Here is a 27,259-nt window from a genome sequence, read left to right on the forward strand (position 1 = left end):
CTTTCCTGTTCCTTATTGCAATCCAGTCTTCACCAATTCTGTGTATATATGTGTTTAATGAAAGAAAACATAGGACAACATGAGGACAGAATATTCCTAAAGTGGAAAAACAGAGTTTGCTTTTTTATGCAAGGTATTAGATTAATCCAGAACTACTGAGATAATAGATAGAATTTATAATATGTTTAGATTGTGGTTTTCAGCAGTGAAGAATAGGTTTAAAGTTGAATCATGACAAATGACAAATATTAATCCAGTAAGGAAGTGCAAGAAGGCTTCCATGTGTATTATGTGTGGATTTATGTAGATAAAAATATGGACTCACCTCAGTATTACTTTTGGTGGAAAAGACAGAGACCTAGCCCACATAATCATGGTTTAAATAAACCTTGGTTGACTGTGGTGCATGCTGGTAAATGTTTGTCTATTCAAGCTACAGGCAAGAGCGGGTTGTTAGCATGGTTAACAAACTACCCACAACCCTTAAACAGATAACAGGTTTTAGGTAGTTTGCAAGCCGTGCCAAGAATCTGTCCTTAGCATGTGTGCACAGCACAACAAAGCTGCAACCTGAATATGCAAAATGGCCACACACTATTAAGTCCTGGATATTAATTAACCCACCATGGCTTTGTGTGACATGTGGACACACCTAGAATGTAGAAAAACTTAATGAAGAACCAGATGAAGTTGGAAGATAACATACAAACTGAGAATCTCAAACCTTCAGAAAGTGAATTCAACGAATGATCCACACCTGCTGGTAAATCCTGGTGGTACTTCAGACCTGAAAAACATTTGGTATAATTAAAATAAGGCATCAGTTTTGCAGAAATCAGCACCATCATGATAACAATGGGCTGACAGTGGGGTTTTTCACCCCCCACCTCAGTCTTCCAATGGGTATCTCAGGGGACACTGCATCAGGACCAACTTGTCTCCCTCTCCCTGCTGCAGTTTTGGCTTGCTTGTTTGGAAAATGGAAAGCCATAAATTACTGCATTTCCACTCAATGTTCCTGAAGGAATAGATCAGTGTTTTTCAACAGTACTGCAATGTTACTGCTCAACATAGGAAAGGCAGGGTGTTGAGCATTTTTAACTGTACATTTCATACATGGTTTCACAAGCTGGCAGAAATAGTGCACATGATTCTATATGTTCTAGGACTTAGAATAAAGTTCTATTTCTCCAAAGTGATAAACACTTGAAATATTTTGCCTCTCAGTGGATTATTGCCCATCATATTTTACAAACATCCCTGTGATTTTGCAGATGTTCCGGGCAAATGGCCAGACTGCCCAATTTCTATTTCCATTACTGTTCATTCTGTTTTTCTTGTACTAGAATACTATGTGATGCTTAATACCGTCACATATTCTTTTTTGGAGTTTTTCAGTAATCTCTCCCATGGCACTGAAATCCTCAGCATAGAAAAGATGTTTGGCTGGAGGATCAGAAGCAATTTCTCTCAATTCTTCCTCAATTGCTTTCCCTATTCCAATGGCATATATGGTGATTCCTGAAAACAAATCAACAAAAAAACCCACAAAAATACCATTTTCATTATAAACAATATAATATCAAGGCTTTGTTTTGGCCTATAACTCCCATCAGCCCTTACCATTGACTAAGCTGGTTAGGGCTGATAGGAGTAAGTCCTACTTTTAAAAGCAAAGCAAAACAAACAAAATAATATAAAGGCTCCACTACAAAGGATGTTAGTTGTATTTAAGTGTTTATAAAATTAATCAAACAAGTTATTCCTGGTAACAGTCATTTAAAACATAATTATCTTTCTCTGGATTGAAGCCAATATGCAATGCTTTTCATATCCCTTATGCCAGTTCAGTTGGTTGTGTGTGGTTGTCTTTGTTTACATTCTATATTTAGTCATTACACATCATCATTATCATATTCATTCAGATTTCAGAATTTTAACCAAAAGTTCTAAGCTTTTGAACATTGACATAGAGAGCAATGTTCACTCATGTACGCTCATAACTGATTATTTTAATATCTGAATGAGTCATCATGGATCCTTTAAGATTACCAATTTTAAATTACTTGACATCATCTTTAACACAATGCTTTTCAGGTGATTCAGAATCTAACCACATATTCCATACAAATATGAGCAGCGACACTCCAATCAAAATATGCTTCATGTATCCCCTGCTCATGGCCTTCCTGCTCCATTTTGCCACTCCGACCTAGTTTCCTTTGCAAGATTCTAGACAAGTTTAGCCTTACAAATATGTCTGAAAAGCTGCAGGAGAAAATATCCCAGCCTCCTGCTTCTTGCAGTGAAAAAATGGCAGGTGGGATGAGAGTTGAGCAACCCACAGATGCTTCTTGGTGCAAACTGTCCCCTCCTGGTGCTGATTTTGGGATTGGATGAAAGGCTTATTTGGTCAACTATTCTTTTCCCATTAGGACCAACCAGAAGCCTATGGAAAGTCTGCAAGCAGGACATGAATACAAGAGCACTCTCTTTTGTTTTGTTCATAAACTGGTACTGAGAAGTATATTGCCTCTGATATTGGAGGTAATACTTGGCTGTCATGATTAGTAGCCATTGATAGCTTTAGCTTCCCCAAATTTGTCTGATCCCCTTTTAAAGCCATCAAAGATAGTATTCATCATATCTTATGGTAGCAAATTCCATAGTAACTATGCACGGAGTTATTTCAACATGCGAGACTTTGTAGGATGATTCCTCTAGTGCAACAAACTTTTGATCAGAAGAATGTAAAAACATACTAGTAACCAGCACTTTAGCAGGTGGTCTTAAGTTCTAAGCAAACTTCCATCATACCTCTTTGCTTTGCTTTAGTAGCCCATTCAGAAACTTCATCCTGGGCACGTCCATCTGTAAACACAATAGACACTCTGGGTACTTTTGCTGAAGAGTGTCTGCCTCCTTCTGCTTCAGTGAAGCTTCTCTCAGTCATTTGCTTCAGGGCAAGCCCAGTCATGGAGCCTTTCCCCATATATTTCATTTGGGACACAGCTTTCTTCATGTCTTTGGCTGTGCTGAATTGTTTCAGTGTAAATTCTGTGCGGACCTGAGTAGAATATTGCAGCAAACCAACTCGTGCAGATTTAGGAGATATTGTAAGGGAGTCCAAGATTCCCAGGACAAATTCCTTTACAATTTCAAAGTTATTTTCTCCTAGACTTTTTGATCCATCTATCACAAACACTAGATCAATGGGGCCTTCATCACATCCTGTTAAAATAAAAAACAAAAGGAAGAACCAATGAAAGAACATAATAGGATCAAGAGCAGGAGAAAATAATCTTCTAGTGTAACATAAGGTTAAATAAGTACTCCATTCTACATGCCACGTATTGACAGATAGTTAATTAAAAGAATATATACTAGAAATCAGATAAGTTTTTATTCATAACAGAGAAAACAGACACAGCAGAGAGTGGTATTAAGTGGTGTCAGCAGAACTCGGTTACATACATTTGCACATAATGTGGCATTATCCCATAAGAAAAAAAGCCCCTTCAGCCTTCTGCCCCTCCACCCCCACCACACCTGTTTGCAGAGGCATAACAGGAACAACAGTACAAATGGGGAGAAACTATACTGTGCAGTGAAGAACAGATTCATATTTTTCCCTGATGTACTAGTTTCCTACATGTATGGAGAATTTTTGTTTGCAGGGCAAAGCATTAAAAAATGAAGTTCCTTCATCTGCAGTCTGAAGTGGTATGAACAAGGAAGGCACCATGTGAATTTGTTTGTTGATGGCAACAGACATTCCCTGGTACCCGCTGTTTGAGTACCTATGCGTTGATGCTTTTTGTGGAGTTCTGTCAGGCATTTTTACTATACAATGCCTGTTGTAAAGCGTATTAGAGATGAGGATAAAAAGTAAGGAACAGAGACTATGCTTTTTTCCCTCATTTGTGCATGTACAGGGTTAGACAGCATCTGTATTGGGTTTTGTAGCCGAAAGTTTTACAGCCCACAATCCGCACAAGTCACCTTTTTTCAGTGGATACAGAAGGATGTTGCACCCACACGAGTGGGTTGGTTCATGTAGAATATGTCCAGGTATCTGTCACACTCCTGTCCCTCCTCTTGTCCCATCTATTTTTCTGTACCTCTGCCTCATCCTTTGGCCAAAGATGCCTGTTAATGACTGGATCTTCCCATGGAAAGTACCTTTTTCTGTTGCAATCCTTCTCCACTTTGTAGGCCTCTTTACCCACACCCCCTCCTCTGCTTTCCCTCACTGAAGATCTACTGAGCCTTGACTTTGTGCAGGGACCTCAAACATGTCAAACTGGTGTTCCCTTAATGTATTCATTCCCACAGACAGCTCGTGTGACCGCCATTGTCTCCCTCATGCCTGTAGCCAGTGTCTTCTTGTTTCCCACACCCCCACCTCATGCAGCATCTTCCTGCACAGCCCTGCCTTCCCACCAAGGCCCAGAAGTTCATCTGTCAATCCATGATACCCACTTCTCTGCAACCTGCTCTGACTCCCTTTCCCAGCCTCACCCCACATGCTCCCTCATCTCCCTCCCTTGTATTGCTGTCCCAGTTTCAACATGCTTCAGGAAATTCCCATGAGCACACTCACACTGCCCCTGAGAACACATCCACTCTGCTGGACACCCACCTCCCCCCACCCACTCTTGGCACCAAAATGCCCTGGCTCATCATCCCCCCTCCCTCCCTCTGCCCCCATCTTCCTTATCTCATTGATACGAGAATCCCCCCTTCCCTGCCATTCCCTGCTTCGAACTTCTTGTTCAGGTCCTCTGCTCCCAGCACTCTGCTGCTCACCAGTCCACTTTCAAGCTTTCTCACTCTTCTGTTTCCCCCCAGCCCTTTCAATCAGCATCAAGGACAGTCTCCTGCCCTGCTCCCTGCCAGGAAATACATCCCCATGGATATCACTGCAGTCTGTACGCTCACATGCGTGCATCTTACCAAACCCTCACCACAAGAAAGCAAAACCCATCTTTATTTTCACACCATCATAGTGCATCTCCATGTATGAAAAGTTATATTCAGAGAGAAAATACAACATATCATACCTCAAAATTACCTATTATCTCTTCTGCTGCTGAGAGAGCTTTGCTGTGCAACACCTAACCATCTCAATCCCCATTAGAGCATTCTTTCCCCTGCTAGCATACATCAACTGAAGTCTGCTACTTCTGCAACTAGAAATAACACTTCCCATTTCCTAACATTATAGAAAACTGTCTGCACATCTGCACACCAAAGCTTGCATGCAACAATATACTAAGGGCAAGGAGAACTGTCTGCAGGACTTCTTTGAGGGAAAGACAATCATGTCATGGCATATCTACCACCTGCAGATTTCTCTGCAGGACAGGAGACCCTTATAAGCTGCTCTATCACCTCCAAATGTTCTTGTGCATCCTTGCTATGGACCTCTGAATATTGTCTATCACTGCTCTTGCTCCTTGATCATGTGGTTACAAGCATATGCATCAGCATGGTATTGGTTCTGGTAATCAGTCTTAGGTGTCACTTTAAGGCAGTGCCATGATATTCCTTGCCATACTTCACCCAATTTGTAGGTATAGCAAACCATATTGGGGCATATCTCCTGGGGAATATTCTGTAACCCACTTCTGAATCAGTCCTTGATTCTGAAAAGCAAACTATCTTAAAAGTATGTAAACTTAAATAGGTTGACATGTAGTTCTATTCTTGTATATTCTAAGGTATACATGAGGTTTATTAGCAGGAAACTCCTTTTATTCATTTTCCATCCAAATTAAACAAATACGAGTAGTGAATCCTCTAGCTAGCTCCTGGCGAACAAAAGAAAGCCCCATCTTGAATGTGGAAGGCATATTTATCCTCCTTTAGGAGAAATGTTAAAATGTTTAATAAGAAGGAAGAATGTGTGACTTGAAGTAGAGTAAGGTTGGGGCATGCAGTGTTGAAACACTAGAAACTGAGAAGGTACTTGAACCCAGCTGTTAGAATTGCCCAGTGCTTGAGCAAGAATTACAGCTGTTTATTGGTTTACAAAGAAAACTATTCATCTTTCGTCACTGTATTGCTTTCCAGGAGACTCAGCATATTCTAGATATATTTTCCATCTTTAAAGTATATTGTTATGACCTTTGACTTTATAGTACTTTTGCATGTTGGATGCATTCCTTTTACAAATCAAAGAAAAAAAGAGTGGCTTACTTCTGCATGTCTTCCTGTTCTCTTCCAGTATGTATCCCTCATGGCATTTGCAGATGTATGAATTATTGTTATTCATGCAAATATGTTCACAGCCATGCATGACAGACTTGCAAGGGTCTTTACCTGAAAAAAGATTAAAATTCATCATTAGAGTATATGAAAATGTATTTAAGTATAACGATTACAAAGCAGTCAGGTGTTTCACAGCATTTAACCTAGCAGCCAGTGCCTGCTGGTTGAGGGAAAGCATCTATCTGAATACCTGTCTAAAGCTTTGCTAATCTTCCTAACTCTATCCAGCTTTCCAGCTAACCAACAGAATTCACTCCTTGCCCTAAACCAGAGATAGGGAAACTATGGTTTTCAACCTTATCTCCTTCTTTAAACCATGGCTTTATATCCTGGAAGAGCAACAAGGAGAAAGGAAAGATGCTGCAGTATTTCTCAATGCTTCTGACATGCTCTTGAAATGTTGCTTGTGCTTTCGATGGGAAGAGAATTAGAGAAATTGCTACGCTCAAGTGTTTGCCTTTACTTGAGGGCCTCCAGTAGTGCTTGTTATACTTTTGCCTTTAAAGGAATTGGAGAATTACTGACAAGTCCCTAGTGGTGGTACTATCTATATTCTGTATGAATCTTCTGAATTTATTTCTTTTCTGTTGATCTACTGAATAACATTAACAGAAAAAATAGAGATGAACTGGGAACAGTTCAGAGAAGGAATTCTGTTTGAAACTCAGAAGTGGATAATTCATTTCCAAACTCCTTCTGGTATACACTGGAGGAGTGGGAAAGGGGAAATGCTTGAGCTTGAAGCATAGGTGGTCTTGTTTACATCATATGAAATTGCAGATTAGCATTCTTTCTGAGCCAGGCCTGTACTTGTACACGCAAAAACAATCTTACAAATAAACAGATAGACAATTAAATTGATTTGGGACAGGGAATTCAATTTACTTACTTCTACATGTTTTCCCATCTTCCATTAATATAAATCCCTCATGGCATTGGCAGGTATATGAATCATCATGATTAACACAGACATGTTCACATCCATGGTCAATGAACTTGCAGACATCTTGATCTGAGAATAGTTAAGGGAAGTTTCCAGTTAAAACTTCTCCAGATGCAAGACATAAGAACAAGAATGATAACGATTAATCTGGTTACTTCTGCATGTCTTTCCATGATTCCTTGTTTGTGCTTTTGCTGGTAAGGAAACTGGATGATCACTACACTCAAATGTGTCTATGTCTCTCTGACAATTCCCCTTTGAATGGAGGGAAGTTTAAAACTGATCTTGAAATGAAGTTGCTTGTGCTTTTGATGGTAAGGGTGTTAGATAGATTGCTGAGAAAAACCCTGTTCAGTGGAAGGTAGAGGAGGTTAGAAAGGATATGGTATTATGTTCAGTACTTATGGATGATTTTCATTCCCCCATGAATCTACCGAAGAACATTAACAATGAAAACAGAGATGAAAGTTAACTGATCATAGAAGAAATTCTGCTTGAAATTCAGAAGTGTATGTACCAGTCCCAGTCACACTCCCTGAAGCATAATGGATGAGGTGTTAAAGGGGAGCACTTCAGCCTGAGGCTTGAGCAGGTGCATTTACTTAGCACTTAGTTAATTAGCATTACTTCTTAGCCAGATATGAATTTCTACAAGTTAAAATAGTCTAAATAAACAGATACAGAATTGAATTGACTGAGTGGCACAAATCAAATCACTTACTTCTGCAGGTCTTCCCATCATCCCTTAATATAAATCCTCCATGGCATTTGCAAGTGTATGAATCATCATTATTAACACAGATATGTTCACATCCATGCTCAATGGAATTGCAGATATCTTGATCTGAGAACAGGTAAGGGAGTTTATTTATTTATTTATTTGGGTATTTTTATCCTGTCCAATTACGTTGTGCATCTCTGGATGACGTGAGTGGAGCCGGCTGGTGCCGGAGGTCTGACCAGATGGTCCGGAAAGCCCCTTCTGACTCACTCTGTTTCTATGTTTCTATGACTTACAAACCAAACACAAAAAAACCTTTTCTATGCATGCAACACATTAAAGCATGCACTACCTTCTGATAAAAGATCAAACCACTTACTTCTGCAGGTCTTCCCATCATCCCTTAATATAAATCCCTCATGGCACTTGCAGATATAGGAGTAATCACTGTTGATGCACAAGTGCTCACAGCCATGATCAACTGATTTGCAGAGGTCTTTATCTGAGGATATTTTAATTAATTCATACGCTTTGCTATAATAAAACTAATGCAAAGAAAGACTAATACTGCAAAGAGTAAACACAATTAAATCAACATCTGACTTTCATGTAACTGTCAAGATAAATAGCAGAGCATTCTTCAATGTCAGTTCTGTAGGGTTTTAATCTCTTATTAGCATGAGTAACATATTCACAGGCAATTGACTCAACATTTTTGTCACTGCAAATTTGAAATATGGTCAGTTGGTGGGCTACCAGTTGGCAGAATAAAGCCAGAAAGCTAGTTCCCTTGCACCTTCCTAGTTGACTAATATCAAGAAGGCTCAGAAGCTGCAAGCATCCTCATAAGTAGCATGCACTTCCTCATCCAGAGGTTGTCAGTCTTTTTGAAACTGGCAATGATCAGTGGGTCCAAAGCCACTTCCCATGTGCAAGCTGGTTGCTATAGACTGGAATCATGCGAGGAAGGAAAGGAAATGACAATTACTATATCTCCCCACACCTGGATACCCATGCCTTTGCCATGGAATGCAGCTAAATAATCTTACACTCTTCACTCGTCCTTTACCTACCAACCACACCCCTTAGCTGAGTAGACAAAGATGAGCTAAAGTATACCACACACCTGAGCTGCAGTGAGGGAAGTGCTGAAATACCACTCCCAGTCTCTGAAACCACAGCCTTTAGAATCAACAGGCCATTTAAGGAATTCTTGCTTACTTCTGCAGGTTTTCCCATCTTCCCTCAGTATGAATCCCTCAGGGCACTCGCAGATATAGGAATGGCCATCACTGACACAAAGGTGCTCACATCCATGGTTCACTGATTTACAGACATCTCTACCTGAAAAGTCCCAAAATATTTTGTTTTGTAACATGCATTTATAACACATGAACAATATTTTAAAAGAGCAATGTAAAGACCGAAAAATTCACTGCTCAATTCACTGTTTCTTCCTCAAGATTTTTCATGATTGCAAATTGCCAACTGGGTGGTATATCAGTTTAGTAAATAAATAAATCTTAAGTTTGATTCAGGATCCACATTACCATGTATCATCCTACTTCACAAGAGTGCTTGGGGATAGTAGAGTGAACAATTTATTTATTAAATTTATATGACATACCAAATAGCCTCACATGGGACTCCCTGGGTGTAGAGTCAAATATTTACATTTAGTCAAGTATGAAAGCGTTTCTCTCCCATAGGGAATTTAATTTATAGTAGTAGCTACATTACTATCTACAGCTTATAATACTGATCTAGAGTATATAATGCACATTTAAGGATTAATGCCTATGGAAACAAATTAACTTGGTTGGAAAAAATCAAATTTACGTTTACAGCTTTTCCCATCACTGTGCAGCACGTATCCTTCAAAGCACTGGCAGATGTAGGATTTTTCACTATTCACACACAAATGTTCACAGCCATGGTCACTCAGCAAACAATAGTCCACTCCTAAGGGTGTAAGATTGTAAATATTATTTATTTTTTATACCATTAACTCTGCATATGCCGTTCAATGTAGAATAGGACAGTGATGGTGAACCTTTTAGAGACCGAGTGCCTAAACTGCAACCCAAAACCCACTGATTTATTGCAAAGTGCCAAAACTGCAATAAAACCTGAAAACTGAGGTTTTAGTTTAGAAAACAAATTCACAGCCAGTTCAAGCAAATATATATATATCCTTCACAGAGCACTGACTGGCCATGCGAAAGCTCAGACGAGTTACAACTAATGAGTCGCGGCACATGACATCATTGCCTGGTGCCACTACTCCTTTCCAAGCATGCGCATGATCCCTATGTGCGCTGTTATCTGAAGCTTGGCTGCCAGGGCAATGCTGGGGCGACTTGGCTCGCATGCTGATAGAGCGGGCTGTGTGTGCCCACTGTGGCACATGTGCAATAGGTTTGCCACCACTGGCCTAACCCTACCCAGTTCCATTGAAAGGGGCAATTTTGAAAAAGCCTTCCTTGAGTAGCTTTTTCTGCACAGCTCATCATTTCTGCCCATTCTAAACATTCCAACCATCAAAATCATGCCAGGATACCTCTTTTTTCTAACCCTAACCTTACCCTGGTGCACACCCCTAACCCTAAGATAGGGCTAAAGTTCCATTAAAAAGAGGGCAATTTTGAAAAAGCCTTCCTTGAGTAGCTTTTCCTGCACAGCTCATCGTTTCTTCCTATTCTAAACATATTCCAAACATCAAAATCATACCAGGACACCTTGTTTTTCTAACTCTAATCTAGTGATGGCGAACCTTTTAAAGACCTAGTGCCCAAACTGCAACCCAAAACCCACTTATTTATTGCAAAGTGCCAACACTGCAGTAAAACCTGAAAACAGCCAGTCCAAGCACATATATATTTATTCTTGGCAGTGCACTGACCAGCCATGCAAAAGCTCGGATGAGTCGCGGCTAATGTGTCACGGCTTGTGACATTATTGCCTGGCACCACTTCTCCTTTCTGAGTATGCACATGGCCCCTATGTGCACTGTTATCCAATGCGCGGCTGCTGGGGCGACTTGGCTTGTGTGCTGACAGAGAGGGCTCTGCGTGCCCGCTGTACCACGCAGGCCATAGGTTCGCCACCACTGGAATAGGAAGATAGAGCTCTACCCAACAGGATGTACTATCTTACAAGTAAGCAACAAAAGAAGAGAAGGGAAATGAAAGGGGTGGTTCTAGAAGCCCTAGAAGACAAGGAAGGCTTCTAGAGATTTAGCCTTTGCAATACAGAATGTAACTAAAGTGGAAAGAAAAACAATGGCTGGGTTTACACTTTTTTTTTACCATTGTTGGTCCTGTACAGAGGGGGCACAGTCCTTTCAAGTTATAATCTCCTCAGATTCATCAAGATGACCTTATAGTTTCTAGGTTGTCAAGTTAAGATACTCAGACTATAAGTTTTGAGTATCTATAAGTTTTCTAAGGTGGGCTGGTTTAAAAGTTTTTAAACCAGCCCACCTTAGAAAAGGAGAGGAGACATTTCAGAACTGGGTGGGGATGAGATGGAGGAGGAGTTCTTTGACCCTGTAAGGAGAAAACAGGCAAAGTGAGTGGACCACTTAAAAAGTGTCCATAATTCCTGCCATCTAGTCCTCAGCCAGTAAGAGCCACCCTGAGTTTGGTGTCAGACTCTTTCTGAAAGGGAGAGAAGGAGATGATATTTCAGTTTGGATTCAGTTTTTCATATGGGCAGATGCTTCTCCCAAACCTCAAAGGGAACACTACTTTGATTTATGATTTTTTAAAGCTGAAACTTAATCCAAACAGAAATGAAGTAATGTTAGTAGGTGGGTTGTCTGACTCATTTGCTTTGTCATTTGTTTCTGGATAAAGTTGTCCTCTCCTTAAATGATCATAAGGAGATCATTTAAGCATTCTGTGTGACCCAGGACTCACATTGGATACACAGATGACAGCAGTAAAAAAGGACACCTATTTCTAGTTTCAGGTGGTATGCCACCCACAACTCTTTTTCCTAATGTTAGATCTTGCCATAATCATTTATGCCCTTATTACGTCCAGACTGGAACTGTCCTTGCAAATTGTCCTTGGAAGCTGCAAATTGTGTAAAATTCTGCGGCCAGGATGCCCCTTTTTATTTTTGTTTGTTTTAAATTTCCATTCAGCTTTCACTCACAAAAATTGGTTCTAACATACTAAAATAAACTATACCAAGGTTAAAAAATATTAATTATAAGCATGGTAAGGCACTGTTCCATAAAATGTAGAGGATGAGACGAATCTCATCAAGCAGTTAAACCCAGACAAACAAAATATACAATCTGGACATTTTTTTTAAGACTAGGCAACTAAAAAGCCTCTCTGAAGCCCTTAATGGTGTCAAGTTCAGAGTGAATTTGAGTGAATTTATCCTCAAAGCCTCCAAAGTTTCCAACACATTCTATTTTATTTGATTTGTCTTGGCTACAAGTTTGTTTCCAAGATTGATTGAAAGTGCTGGTATGAAGAAATGATAAGGAGAGAAAGTTATTTAGTTCCTATTTTAAAGTACATTTATTAAATCTGCACCATCCAATCCTGAACACAAACTGGAATACAGTTAAACACAGATAGCCATATTTTCTGAAATTTGTGATTAAAGTTCATACAAAGTGTGCATAAAAAATAAAAAGAACCAGCAGCCATGGCATATATTAGAGAACTCTAGCACATGAATGATTTAACTTAGAAAAAGATTTGAAAAGTGAATGTGTAATTTGAAAAATATAAAGAAAATGCATATGCTTTGAGAACATGGAGAAAACTTTCATGGGGAATTGGAAAAATATTCACAAGCTTCAGGAGGAGAAGGGATAGGGCAATACTGAAGACTGAGGTTGTACTTGGACTTTTGGAGGGCCATTATATGCAAACCAGTCTTTCATGTCAATTAAATGATAGCACCTAGGTGATTTTTAGGAACTCAACAGGAAACACAAAAAGAAGAGATCCCATTTCTAGATGAAGTGGGGCAAGTAAAAAGAGGAATAACCATAAGATTAAGTTTAACATACAGAAATAAAATATCCAGCAATAAACATATAAATTTAGAAGTCTGCCTGGAAATATCAATTGCTGCCTGGAGGAAAATCAAACATTAAGAAGAGTAAACATTTTTCCTATTATCCACAAAGGAACTTTTCCATTGGTAGATTGATAAAAACCAGTTTTGGTTATCAATCAAATATAATGCATGTGTAACACTGGATGCAAAATCCTACTTATCTTTCAAGCGCACTGTTGGTTTCGGGCCAGTTTCTTCCATTGGTAGATCGTTAAAACTATTTTTGGTTAACATAGTTTCAAACAGACAATGTGCATGTAATACTGGGTACAAATTCCTACTTTTCAAGCTCACTGCTGGTTTTGGGCCTCAGAGGTTGTTGTTGGTGTCAAATGACAGGAAACCCCATAAATCTTGCTAAAGAAAAGTGGGATGCGAATGTATTATCCAATGAAGCTTTGCAGAGCTCAGACAGACAACAAAGAAATAGAGGACAGAGTAGAGTATTTCTATAAAATAGAACCTCATACATGTACTATGTTTCTAGGTCTATGATGTAAAACAAAATGAGGTGGCATGGCAGGTTATTACTTTAGACTACAGCAAGGGATATGAGTTTTGAATGCTGCAGCAAGTAAAAATCTTGTAAAAAATAGTAGGGAAAAAGCTTCAAGTGCAGCATATTTTCTACTGTTCTAGTTCTCTATTCTTAATATTTGGGAGCAACATTCTGCAGTTTGCAGTACAGGTCCTCCTACCACTTCATTAGGTAGCAAGCGTTCTAGAATTGCATTTGCCAACCAGTTGTTTCAAGTTGGGTTTAAGACTTATACTGATAATGCTAGAAGATTCTTTCTACGGCTGAAAATCAGGAAAGTAACAGAAAATACCACTTTCGTTTTTAAGGCTAACCTATCCTTTGGAACTATGAAACCTGGTTTCTGGTTGTTTATACCTCATTTCCAACTGACTGTTTTAGCTATGGATATGAAAGAGTAACTATTATATTTCTGGGCTTTTCTCCAATTTCAAGCAACATCCTGTTTTCTCTGGTTAATTCTATGCAGTGCCTGAATCAAGAGACTTACGTGAACATGTCTTCAGATCTTCATTAATTATGAATCCTTCAGAACACTGACAAATGAAAGACTCCCTGGTATTCAGGCATAGTTGCTCACACCCGTGGTTGGACTCAGCACAGTGGTCTATTCCTGAACAATAATATGTTAGTTAATGGACGAGAAAGTAATGCAATTGTTAGCAATAACAGCCAGCTATTAAAAAGCCAGTAAAAGCAATCAGCAATTACTGTTGTGAGTGGTCACTTCATCTTAAACTTTACATAAAATTGGCAGACTGTATCTTGTGCATTTTACTGCCATTTGGCCCAATTTTAAACAAATCACCCCAAAGTAATCTCAATAGCAGAGACCACAGCATACTGGTCCAAAAGAAATTAGTTAAGGCTTGAAGCCTGGATTCTATCTTACGAGACGGGGTAACTGAGAGGTCCAGCTGATACATGTGTTTATATGTGTGCTGATATGTGTGTACATTTCTCTATACTCTGGCTCATCTAGCACAGAGCAAAATGCTTTGCTTGGGAGGGAAAAAGCCTGATACGGGGGAAAGAAGAGAAAGGGAAAAATAGCCTTTCCAAACAAGCTGTTCTATTATACTTTTGCTAGTTAACATCCTTTATTATTTTAATGCTGTACTCATGGAGCCATTTATGATTGTCAAACAGCCTCTAGTTTGTTTCTTCAGGAACAGAGTATTTCATGAGTTCATACTCCATACATACAATCCTTCTGTGATTTCTGTGCATGTTTGCTTGCGCGAATCATTTTTGAGGCCAAACCAAATGGTACATCAGGGGTTCCATGACTGGATTTCCTGCATAATTTTAATCACAAAGCAACTTAGAGAAGGTGATTTTGGTTGGGGCTACAGTGCTGGATAGAGTGTCCATTTGTTTTTTAAACAAATGCTTTTGCTGCACCATTTTCCCCAACTGAATGTACTCTTACGAGTTGCTATTTGCTGCAGATAAAAAACCTACAGCTACCATAGAGGTTCTTATAAACTGTGTCACACCAAACATTGCTTAAATTACAAAAGAGGGCACTTCTTCAGAAACAGGGAAAATAAGTGCCTGCTGAATTAGGTTATTGGGTTTCGTGAGATATACAAGGCAAAAGCAGGTAACATAACAATGGCAGTGTTTGCCAGATACAACTGGTTTTCACAATTACCCTGGCAAGTACTGATCCATGCATCTTCATATACATATGAATTTTGCATATTCAAGCTGCAATTTGAATGGCTTGCAGTGTTAATGAACCAGGTAAGAGTGGGTTGTTGTCAAACTGCTCACAATGCTAAAGCAGCCCATGGTTTGTGGGTGGTTTCTTATCCATACTACCAACCCACCATCACCATGTTTACACACCAGGCCATGTTTGCAGCTTGAGTATGAAAAATGGCTGCCAGTCCAAGCCATGGAGGCCAATTCCCATGACTTAACTTGATGTGTAAGCTGTTTTGCTACCCTGGCCACAAAAATGAGCTGTCCATTAAGCAACCCCAATTTTATAGTATCTTCATAACAGAAGTAAATAATTTTATATCTGAATAACAAGAAAAAACAATACATGGAAGGAGAGAGAGAGAAGAGATAGCACTCTGACTTATTAATCTTTACTCTGCAATGTATTACAAATGCAACTAAAAATCTCTGCAAACTATGTCTCTTTTTGAGATAACTCTTCTCCACAACACTCTAATGTTGGTTCTGGCTTAATAATGCATAGCCATTTTTAGGAATATTTCCAAATTTAACATCCTACACAGTCAAGTATTGTTGGCTGATATTTTTGTTCACTGTAGTAAATACCACTTAGCTTAGTCCCTCTTTTCCCATGAGTTCACTCATAAACAGACATAAAAGGCAATTATACAAGGGAAAATGTGAAAACCCACACTACAATAAACAATCCACTAGTGGTGATGATCATGCACTGATTATTGCTAAAGTTTTAAAAACAGAGGTACCAGTAAAGTGTTCTGTACCAGTCTGAGTAACGAAGGGCAGTATCCAACAGGACCATTGTGGAATAGGCCTCTCCTGCTGATTACATTGCACAAGGAGGGTCCAGTGCCTGACCAGCAAAGATTTAATGCTTCTTACAGGCACCCTGAAATGAGCACAGACAGTTGTTTTTGGAATGGAAAAGGTGGCCAGAGCTCACTTATGCAAGCTCCATGGCCATGCCCCATTCCAGAAACGAGAAAGCCTCCCTTGTTTTGACACCTTAATGTGCATATTTAAAAATAGCTAGTAGAAAAAGATAAAAGGCAGAAGGCAGAAACCAATACTGCTATGGTACTCCTGCTCAATTTATTATGTAAGTAAAATGCATTGGTCAAGCAACAGAAAGCTAGTGCTTCTAAAAGCAATCCTGGAACAAGCAGAAATGCTTGCTTCTGGATCAGGATCACTCATCAGATTTTTTTTTTTTGCAAGCGCTATGGAACTGGGCCATTTTGGAAATGAGTGTTTCTGTGTGTTTCCAGCTGCTCCTGAACTGCCAGTTTATCCTTGCGCTAACGACGGGTCCCCCTAGTGAGTATGAAGGACTGGATATTAATTCAACTATTTTTTCAAAAGTTATTTGTGATGTCTGGATTCTTGGATATCTTACAGTTATGTCAGTATAATCCTAAAAGAAGCTGAAAGGAAAACTCAAAAGGGTAAAATCTGTAGGGAATTACTCAAAACTGCAATAATAGAAACAGAGCTATAATGTATACTGCAAATCAGGAAAGGTAGCACAAAGTTAAAGAGTTCACCAGTGTTAACAACCAGGTTCAAGAAACTTAGCAGGGTAAAGTCTTACCCAGGTGAGGTGAACAAAAAGGAACATAAACTTCCACCATGGAAAAGCAAGCAGAAGTGAAGGATGCCAAAAAGGATTTTGAGGAGCATATTGCTAAAAATAATAAGGCAAATGTAATGAACTTAAGAAAGGGAAAGAGGTGACCTGGCTTTCTGCCCATCCTTTCTGTTTAAAATCAAGTACAGTCGAGGCAAGTAAAGATGAAACTGGAAAAGCAGAAAAGTCCAAACAGCCTGAAGGAAAGTTACAGCTTTATAAACACCAGAGGACTTGGAAGAAGAGAGAGAAAAAGATGATCGATAACATGAAGGTATATGGAAGGGAACTATCAAAGGAATGATTGCACTCCCAGTAATAATTAACTTTTGTAGGAAGAAGGTATTGGCCATCCTCAACCCCTTCCTATGTCTAAGGATTGAGACCTGAAGTAGTCCAAGTGCTGTCACCTTGAAGGGATCCTCACAGCCTACACTCTTTGAGTATATATTTTGAGTACATGTTAGAGAGACACTTAGCCCATTGCATGACAAAGTTAAAGGAGTACTAAATCAATGCAATAAGGAGAGAGTACAGAAAATGAATGCATTATTTTCATCTGTCTTCACTGAAGATATAGGGCAGGTATCCATTTTCAGTAAGGGAGTCTGAGGGACAAAACCAATAGTGGTAACAAAAGATGACGTTCTAGACCTTACTGACAAATTGAAACAAAAAAAGACCATATCCAGGTGGTGCCCATTTTTAAACAATTACAATGTGAAACTGCTAATTTTCTAACAAAAACATAGAACTTGCCCCTAAGAGGGACCTCACTAGCATAGAGCTGGAGATTGCCATGTGTATCATCAGTTTTTAAAAAGCGAGCATTTCCAGAATGTGTAATCCAACCACATTAGGGCATTATAAAAATCATGTTTACAAATCAAGAAATATTTATGTGACTATCTAAAGAATAAATATTTAAATAATAAATAGTTATGTGAATATCTGGAGAAATTCACTATTATCAATGGAAACATAGTTTAATATATATGGAGTTTAATATATATGGAGTTGCAAACATGGTTCAATACCTTTTTTTAATTCAGAGTTGCCTAAAAGGAATTGGATAGACACAGAAATAACAAACAAAACCGAAAAGTATGTTCCCATTGTTTTGGTTAGTAGATACAGTTTCGATAAGTACCTCAACTAAGCCCAGCAACAAGGTGTTCTTTTTAGAGTTTTGTAGCAAGTGTGTTATCTTTTGGGGGGAAATCATTTTAATCACTTGCTAGCATTACCTCAGTTAGTACTGACATTTGCTGCAATTGCAAAAGCACATATCTATAAACTAGGAGGAGCACATATTTATTAATTTGTTTAGAACTCTGTTGATTCCAGAATGCAGTCCAGTATACCAATTAACTCCTCCCAAATGTCTGATGTACTCACTTCTGCATGTTTTGCGGTCACTGTTCAGGGCGTATCCAGTTTGACATCTGCACACATAAGAGTCTTTGGTATTAACACATTCATGTTCACAGCCATGTTTTCTCAAAGCACAGACATTTATTCCTATGGAAAGAGATGACATGCATGTTAGCTAACAATGATGGAAAGTCCAGGACAGTTTAAAATAATTATTAAAAACTCACTTTCAGTCTGTTCCCAGCCACCAAAAGCAAAATAAAAAGTGACTTCTACTGGTAGCTGTACAAAGGGGAGTGTCAAGAGGAAAGGGGATTTGAAACTGTCAACTGTATACTAACATTCTGCTGCTTAGACTGTTTGTATACTACAAATCTGGCACTTCCGTGGTAATTAAAGTTTATGGCTGAACTTAGCAGGCCTGGCACTACTACCCAGCATACTTAGGCAGGTGTGGCTGCTCACTCTTGATGGTGATACCTGTTGAGCCACCACCACCTGTGGGATGTCTAGTCTCAGGTGCTTTGTACCTGCAGCTGCAGACACCACCTAAATTTTCCCAAAATGCAACATCTAGAAAGACATTATAGGTAAAGAAAAGCATGGCATTTGCCACAAAAGCTCAGTAGCCACAAGAGAGGTCTTTCATATTTTGTAGAAGACGGCATTTGCTTTACTCACAATTCACTGGAAGAACAGAATTTCTGAGACAGTGCATTAATTGGAAAATTAAGATGGGTACTGCAGATTTGGCAGTCAGAAGCCCACTGGACTGCACTTTGCTGAAGGATCACTCAAACCTGAAACCAACTCTGAATCTTAGAGTAGAAATTATCATGTTAAAATTTTTAGTTTGTTTGTGCATATTGTTCAGTCTATTTGTATTTTCAATGTTGCTCTCCAGTGTGTGGGTCTGATCATTTGTGGAAAATGCTTTTGGCCTGAACCAACTATTGTATGTTAATAATATGTAATGTATTATGCTAAATCTACCACTCCAACCATTCAAGCCTTGGCCACCAAAAGCCACTGCAAGTTTTGAAAGGTGCTTAGATTTCAGTGTAGACAAAACTCCAAGAGAATGACATTTTACAGGCAACCAACTAGGATGCCTATTAGTTATTATATTAATATCTTTACATAAGGCATCTTACATAATTCTTCTCTACCTCTAAATCTTATCTTCAGAACAATCTTACCTGTAAGGCGGGTTGGTCTGAGAGTCTGGACTGGCTCAAAGTCACTCAGTTAGCTCCGAGGCTGAGTGGGGACTAGAACCCAGATCTCCTAGGCCAAGTCCAGCAGTCTTAACCATTACGCACTGGCCTTTTTACATACTTGTGCTACACAGAGATGGTATTTGCGTGTGCATGGGGGCAGTAGGTTTAGAGAATACAATGAGGAGGTGGGGAGGTAGTGGCTTCTGATGCATGTTCAGAAGTTAGAAATGAAAATGAAATAGATCAGCATTCTTGAAAAAAACGCTGTGACAGTGATGTTGCAAAGTAAAAGCAGATGAACTTACTGTACACTTTAGGACAACATACTTTTGCAAGTTCTCTTATCTGGATTAAGAGTAAATCCTTGCTGGCACCGGCAGAAATAGGATTCATCTGTATTGACACACTCCTGCTGACAGCCATGATTTTGCAAAGCACAGTAGTCTGGTCCTAAACATCAGGAAAACATTTTTAAAAGGATAATGTGGAAAGTACAAAAAGTGAACAGACTGTTATCAAAGCAAGTGCCTTAGTCTCATCTTCCATCCTTGGAGTTTTGTCTGAAAACATGTTGTTTTCATAAATATAGTAATGCAGAATATTTTGGATCACTTTAAGTACAAGAAGAGATTATTTTAATAAGATTTTTTGTAAGATCAGTAGTGTGAACAGGAGCATGTTAATACATTCAGGAGTGCTGTTGGCAGCTGCCTCAATAGCCCTAATAGAGTTGCCAAATACTTTCCTTTTGACAGGGAGACTGGATGATTGCTCTCTATAGCTGGCCTTCTGAATGGCTAAAAAATTACTGAAAGCAGGACTTCTTTCTTGACAACTCAGCTAAGGCTGATATGATCTAAGCGCTCAGACGTACTGCAGTCTGAGATTGACAAAGAGAGTGGAGTTTGGGCTCTGTAAGCATCTTAGGATGCTGGCTGTCTCCCTGAAGAATTGAACTGGGAACTCTCTGTTGGAGTATTTGTTTCCATCTATCCTCAGCTTTAATAAAGGCGAAATAGACTTACGTATTTTAAAAGATCTATGAGTCTCCAGTGACCTCCTTCAAAAGGAAACAATGCTTGAGCAATCATTTTCATCACGATATAAAATGTGCCTCATATATGTCCTACTGCCTACAGAAGCCCTTCCTTTACTGCCATAAGAACATAGAAAAACCATGCTGGATCAGACCAATGGTCCATTTAGTCCAGCACTGCACACACATGTTGACAAACCAGCTGCTCACAAGATCCCTCAAGCAGGATGGGTGCAAGATTTTTGCCTGCCCAAGCTCCTCAGCAACTGCTGTACACAGGCATATCACCTCTGGCAAAGGAGGTAGCACATAGTCAGCAGGGCTAGTAGCCACTGACAGGCCTCCTGCCTCATGAATTGGGTGGTATGAAAATGTAATAAATAAATAAATGATCTCTCTTTTAAAACTCATCCAGATTGGCAGCCATCACCACTTTCTGTAGAAGTGAATTCTATAGTTTAACTATATTCCAGATGAAGAAGTACTTCCTTTTATCTGTCCTAAACCTTCCACCAATCAGGTTCATGGAATGAACCAGGTTTGGGTGCTTTAAGAGAGAAAGAAAAATGCTTCCTTCTCTACTTTGTTCATTATTTTAAACATCTCCATCACGTCTCCCTTTACTCGACTTTCTTCTAAGCTGAACAGTCCCAGTTGCAGCCACTCCTCGTAAGGGAGCTGCTTCAGCCTCCTGATCGTTTTTGTTGTCCTTCACTGTGCTTTTCCAACTCAATAATGTCCTTTTTCAGGTAAGTCAACCAGAACTGAACACAGTATTTCAAGTGTGGTCACACCAAAGATTTGTAGAGTGGAAGTAAGACACTGGCAGTTCTGTTTTCTGTTCTGTTCCTAATTATGCCTAGTATGGAAATTGCCTTCTTTTCAGCAGCTGTACACTGGGCCGACATTTCCATTGAACTGTTCACTAGTACCCCAAGATCCCTTTCTTGTTCAGTCACTGCTAGATCAGATCTCATCGGCGTTCACTTGAAGCTGGGATTTTTTGCCCCAACATGCATAACTCTGCACTTGCTTATATTGAACAGCATTTGCCATTTTGATTCTCATTCTCTCAGTTTGGAGAGATCTGTTTGGAGCTCCTCACAATCCCCCTTTTTAAACCACCCTAAAAAGTTTAGTGTCATCAGCAAACATGGCCACTTCACTACTTACTCCTAATTCCAGATTGTTTATGAATAGGTTGAAAGTGTTGGTCCTAATACAGAGCCCTGTGGGACTCTTCTGATTACAGAGCTACATTGGGAGAAGTTGTCATTTATTCCCACCCACTGTTTTCTGTTCATTAACCAGTTAGTCAATTATAAGAGGGCCTGCCCTTTTACTCCATGAGACTGCCCTTTTATTCTTCAGTTTCCTTGTTGGATCTTTCCTTCTATGTTCTAATTCCTCTATTATTCTGGTTCCTTTTTGTAGGCTACATAGAAACAAAGCGAGTCAGAAGGGGCCAGCCAGACCATCTAGTCTGACCCCCGGCTCCAGCCGGCTCCGCTCACGACATGCCCACCATATGCATGTCCAGCCTATCATTGAACACCCTCACCGATGGGGCCTCAACGACCTCTTATGGAAGTCCATTCCATACCCTCAGGGTCCTGACGGTCAGGAAGTGCTTCCTGGCATCTAAAAGGAACCTTGGTTCCCTGAGCTTTGCTCCATTGGAGCGCATCCGGCCTTCCTCTGCAAGGGAGAACAGGTCTCTACCCACCTCCGTGTGACATCCCCTCACATACCTGTAGGTCGCCAACAGATCCCCTCTGAGTCTCCTCTTCTCCAAGCTGAAGAGACCCAGTTCCCTCAGTCTTGCCTCATACCTAAGTCTAGAATTTAAATATCCTTTTCTTTAATTTAAGAACAAGTGGTCACTGCAGCTAAAGGCACTGATTTTTTAAAGGCACGTGGAGCATAGCAGCTTCTTTTACTAAAGCATCTTTTGAGGAAGCAGTCTTGGTGCCTTTTCAGGAGTGCCCTTGTGTGTGTTTCCAGCATGGGTTCCCCCCCTCCCCCCCAAGGCCTGGCTTTTGAAGTGGCTTCCTCTGTGAAGTCAGATATGCAGTCTTGTGGGGGAGGGAAGAATGGATGCTTAGAAGAATCATGGTGGGCACAGAGGGAGTGACAGAAGATCTTAAGCTCTCCTGGTTCCTCACCTCCCACTCCAGGAAGGGCACAGAATGGCTGTCTCAGAGATCTTATGTGGTCCCTTCTGTCTGAGATCCACTGCCCTGGAGATGCCAGAATTTTAACTTGGGACCCTCTGCATGTGCAGGAGAATATATTCTGTCACTGAGCTATGGCCCCTTGTTTTACACTCACAGGAAAATGTGCAACTGCCATATAAATTCTGAAAGTACAGAATATTAATATGGATAACTTACTTCTGCAGGTTTTTTTATCTGGATTGAGAATGAACCCTTTGTGGCACTGACAGTAATAGGAATCTTCAGTATTAACACACTCATGTTGACAGCCTTGGTTATTCAAAGTACAGTAATCCACAACTAAAAAACAAACAAGCACAAATTTTAAAATAAACTTGCTTGGGTGTAAAATTCTACAACTGAATGCACAGAACGCTAGTAATACTGAAGGCCTCAGACAAAGGGGTTTTTTTCTTTTTCTTTTACAGTTGAGTTTGATTGGGATAGCAGTACCACATTCAAAAAGCATAGTGCCTGGTTAAAACTGACCTTTCCATCCACATTATTGCTATAATCCTGTTGGAGCAGCTGACATGGACTTCATTCTAAGGGTTATTCAGGTAGTTGTTTCCCATATCTCAGATTCAGCACTGTAGCACACACATTTGGGAAGGCAGGAAGTGCCCTGGGGAAAGGGAAGAACTTCCCTGAAGAAGTCATACTCAGAAACTAACAGCATGACTCACACATTACATACTTACCCTGTGCAAGTCCCTATCAACTTTGGACTGGTAAAAGGAAAATTGAAACACTCTACACATCTGGACTGCAGAAGTTAGGAAATGGAAATAATAGACCCATTCCTTGGAATGAGTTCTTAGGTCAGATAGAACACATGACTGTGTATGTGGTACCATATTCTATCTCACATAAAGCAGATCCCATGTAACAGAACTTTGAACACTAGTGCAATCAACAAGTTGCTTTACTTCTTCACTGTTACAGTGCAACAAAATAAACTTGACTCTGATTTCTAGGATGAAACATTATCATTTACTTTGTCCATGTACAATTCAGTGAACAATCTACTGTTTTGAAGAAATCTAGGATATTAAGTTAAAATATGCCAGATATTACAGTATTCTGCACCTGGTTCCATTGCTAAGCAGTGATTCAGTTAGGATTAGTATGCTATCTCATCATAAAACAATGTAAGTTTAGGTCCATCACCCAAAATGGCATTCTTGTATTATGTTTTTATTGTTTCTCATGAAATGTTGCGGGATGGTTGTATCATTCCACTGTGCATTATTCCTTCGCAACAGAAGTAGCCAATGATGCAAAGAAATAAACATTTGGAAACTTTTCAATGTTCTGAAAAAGGATTCAGCCTCAGTACTTGTTGCAATATAAAACTTGTATAATATGGCTGTATGGTTCTTTCTCTAAGAAGCTGAAAAGGGAATAGAAGCATTTTTGTCCATATTTTATTCTTACATCAAAGAACAAACTTGAGAACAAAGTTTGACTGAGACTGAGCAACTAGTGCCAACCAGTGATTTAAAAGCAGAACAGGGATTTAAACTTTGGTCTTTCCAGTCTAAATCCAGACCTCTCAGGGATGCAAAAAGTACAGCTCCCCATGAGCATGTCTGGCAGACTCCTCCAAACACCCCCCCACACACACACCCCCACAATGGAAATATAGGAACAGGATCTGTAATTCCTGATGACTCTTATTGTTCTTTGTTCACAAGAAGAGAACACTGTTGTTATTCCAGTAATTTATATTTTCTAAATATATACTAAAAGGATTTATTTAAAGGATAGGATACCAACATAAACTAATTTGGAAAAGGTTACGTAAAAGCCATATACTTTTCCATTAAAATTTAAATATGGTCTATCTACCTTTGTCCAAGTTAATTTTCCAAAATTTCTACCATTCAAATGCATATGATGCCTTGCTCCATTGTAAACCTAGGTAAACAGGACTTTTCTTAAATAAATATTTTTCAAAACATGATCATTTGTTTGGATTCTTCTATAAAGTTTGGATAAATGAAGTCAAATTGTATTAATCCAAAATACAGTTAACTATATTTATGGTATTTATACCAGGTTTTATAAAATTATTTTAAAACAAAGGTTACATAAAACAAAGGTTACAAAATTATAAAGTTTTTCAAAAGACCCTCTTGATTAGACCAAAGACCAATTTTTTCCTTTACTTTCTGCTCATGAGAAGAGTATGCCTGTTCATACGAACCCTAGAATGAGGGCTCACAATAGAGTTTTTGTGGGGAACTCCAATGACCCTCATGAAGCCCACCCCTTCAAAAAAGTTTTAATAAAAACTTTGGAAAATGTTAGTTTCTTTCCCTTTCTAGCCTCCAGTTTTGCTCTTTCTCTCCTCTCTTCCCCTTGCTAGCCTCTAGTCTTACTATTTCTCCCCCACTACTTAGCTTACTTTTGACTAGCCAGGTCCCCATGAAAGCCATTATGTTAGCAGTAAGAGTGTTTATATTACATTAGGTCCTCTTGTGCGTCACTTTTTCATCCAGCAGAACATTCCACTCCTACAAGAAATGTTAATGTGTAATGTAATGCAATGTAATGTAAGCTTACAATGTAATGTAATACAATGTAATGTAAGCTAAGGATCTCATCCACAACAAATGTGTAGGCACAGAGACCAAAATGTGATGCATGAAGAAGAACTAGTGAAGTTAGCTTGGCTGTAATCCTTGTATTATTAGCTGACTTACCTTCTTCACAGGAATAGATGTGTCTCCTGAACCACCAGTGTGATGTGATCCTGTGGTAATAAGAAAACCTGCTCCATGTAGATTGTTAACAATGTTTTTTGTTTGTAAACTAACCAGAAAGCCCTATGGGCTATGGGCAGTATACAAATGTAAAAGATAAATAAATGGCTAGAAGTTAAAGGACAACATAAGAAATATCATGTGTCCATGGTGGCCTTAAATGGGCATCTTCAAAAGGAGTATCCACTGTTTAAAGATAACAGCTGATAACAACTCTGTTTAAAGGGAGCCCTGACGGGCTATTCAGCAGCATATGTATTTGAAAAATAAATTAGATAACAAAAGGAAAACAATCTTACAAGGAGTGTGCTGTATCCTACGTAACCCTTTGGATCCCATCTTTCATCAGTGCCATCGTCATCATCATCATCCAAAGTAACCCTTGTATACCATATATTACTACTATCACTATTATCATCATTATCCGTATTATAATAATATAATATTACAAGGAATAATAATTTGAGCAGGTAAGCGATATCCTACCACAGTGGAATCAGCCTCTGCTTTGTATAAGAGCCAGTAAAGGAGATACATACTGTAACATTGCTTCCCATCTTCTTTGAGTTCATAGCCATCATAACATTGGCAGACATAGGATCCAGGTGTATTCACACATATCTGCTCACACTCATGCTTTTTGACCTCACATAGATCCTGGGCTAAAAAATATAGATATAAAAAAGATTGTGTTTTAATTGCATTTAATTTTAGACTTCAGAATTGAAACACAATTTGAGTAAGTAAAAGAGGATATAATGTACATAAATAAAATCTATGATAAGATGAATGTGTGTGTCTGTGTCTTCTAAACAGATTCTGGAAAATTCATGAAATTATCTTTTCCATTTGCTTTTTTATCATCCTGGAACAGGATGAAAACTGTTTTTTCCTAAGTGGGATCTTTATTACAATGTACATGAAACAATTCAGGTAATGAACCTCACATCTAGTTTGTGCTCAGGGCGATTTATATTATAGGACTCAGACGCCTGCCCCCAAAAACAAGTTCAAAGCAAGCGTGAAGGCATCATAAGGCCAATCCATGTACACAGAGGTCTCCCATGCAAGGTGGCAGGTTCTCCTCATGTTGGAGGAGCACTAGAAACATAGAGCAATAAGTGTGTGCACTGCCCTTCTCACATGCTGAACACAGGGGGGCCTAGTGATGTGAATTTTCTGAAAAAGACAGTACTGGAGACCATTCCACAGAATTTTTCACCTATGCTCTATATTAGTTTCCTATACATGTCTTCTATTTTTTCAGGGCAGTTTATACATTTTGTTAAATGTTTCTTCAATTTTGTTGCATTGTTAACATACTCCTGCTCACATTATTTACCATTTATCAATTGCTTTTCTTCCTTCAGTGATTTCACTGTAGATTTCACATAGTAGTCTTCTTTTGTTTTGGCATCATACATAGCTCAAAGTAAACACAAGTACTAGATGACTGACAAATCTTATGCAAACACGTCTAATGTCTCCTGTAGTCCCTTAATTGGATTTGCTAGATGGCCATGACCCCTTTCTCTGGCTCTGCTCCTTTTTCCCAACCAACAATCACTGGATTACTCCATGGCTTTTGTAGATTCCCTCTCCCCATTCTAAAGGTTAACTAAGTCTTAGCTATTGGTCATAAGAGCTTTAAAAAATACGGTAGTAACTTTTTCTAATTTTGGCCTATCTTCTTTATCTATGCCTATCCACTACAGGAAGGCAGTACCTAGAGCTTCCCTGAAATT

At 39.2% G+C, this 27,259-nt stretch overlaps 1 protein-coding gene across 1 annotated transcript in view; it reads right to left on the reverse strand.

Annotated features, from left to right (window-relative positions):
- Window positions 1-27,259, reverse strand: part of MATN2 (matrilin 2) — a 45,860-nt gene that overhangs the window by 3,931 nt on the left and 14,670 nt on the right. Inside the window, 14 exon segments of the mRNA XM_044424320.1 lie at window positions 725-787; window positions 1,369-1,521; window positions 2,818-3,231; window positions 6,202-6,324; window positions 7,163-7,285; window positions 7,938-8,060; window positions 8,317-8,498; window positions 9,095-9,281; window positions 9,777-9,899; window positions 14,054-14,176; window positions 18,299-18,421; window positions 19,822-19,944; window positions 22,924-23,046; window positions 26,054-26,176. Of these exon segments, the coding sequence (XP_044280255.1) occupies window positions 725-787; window positions 1,369-1,521; window positions 2,818-3,231; window positions 6,202-6,324; window positions 7,163-7,285; window positions 7,938-8,060; window positions 8,317-8,498; window positions 9,095-9,281; window positions 9,777-9,899; window positions 14,054-14,176; window positions 18,299-18,421; window positions 19,822-19,944; window positions 22,924-23,046; window positions 26,054-26,176 (2,106 nt within the window).

The sequence above is a fragment of the Varanus komodoensis genome, unplaced genomic scaffold (genome assembly GCF_004798865.1).
Source record: "Varanus komodoensis strain SLA01 unplaced genomic scaffold, ASM479886v1 scaffold14_1, whole genome shotgun sequence".
Taxonomy (NCBI): Eukaryota; Metazoa; Chordata; class Lepidosauria; order Squamata; family Varanidae; genus Varanus; species Varanus komodoensis.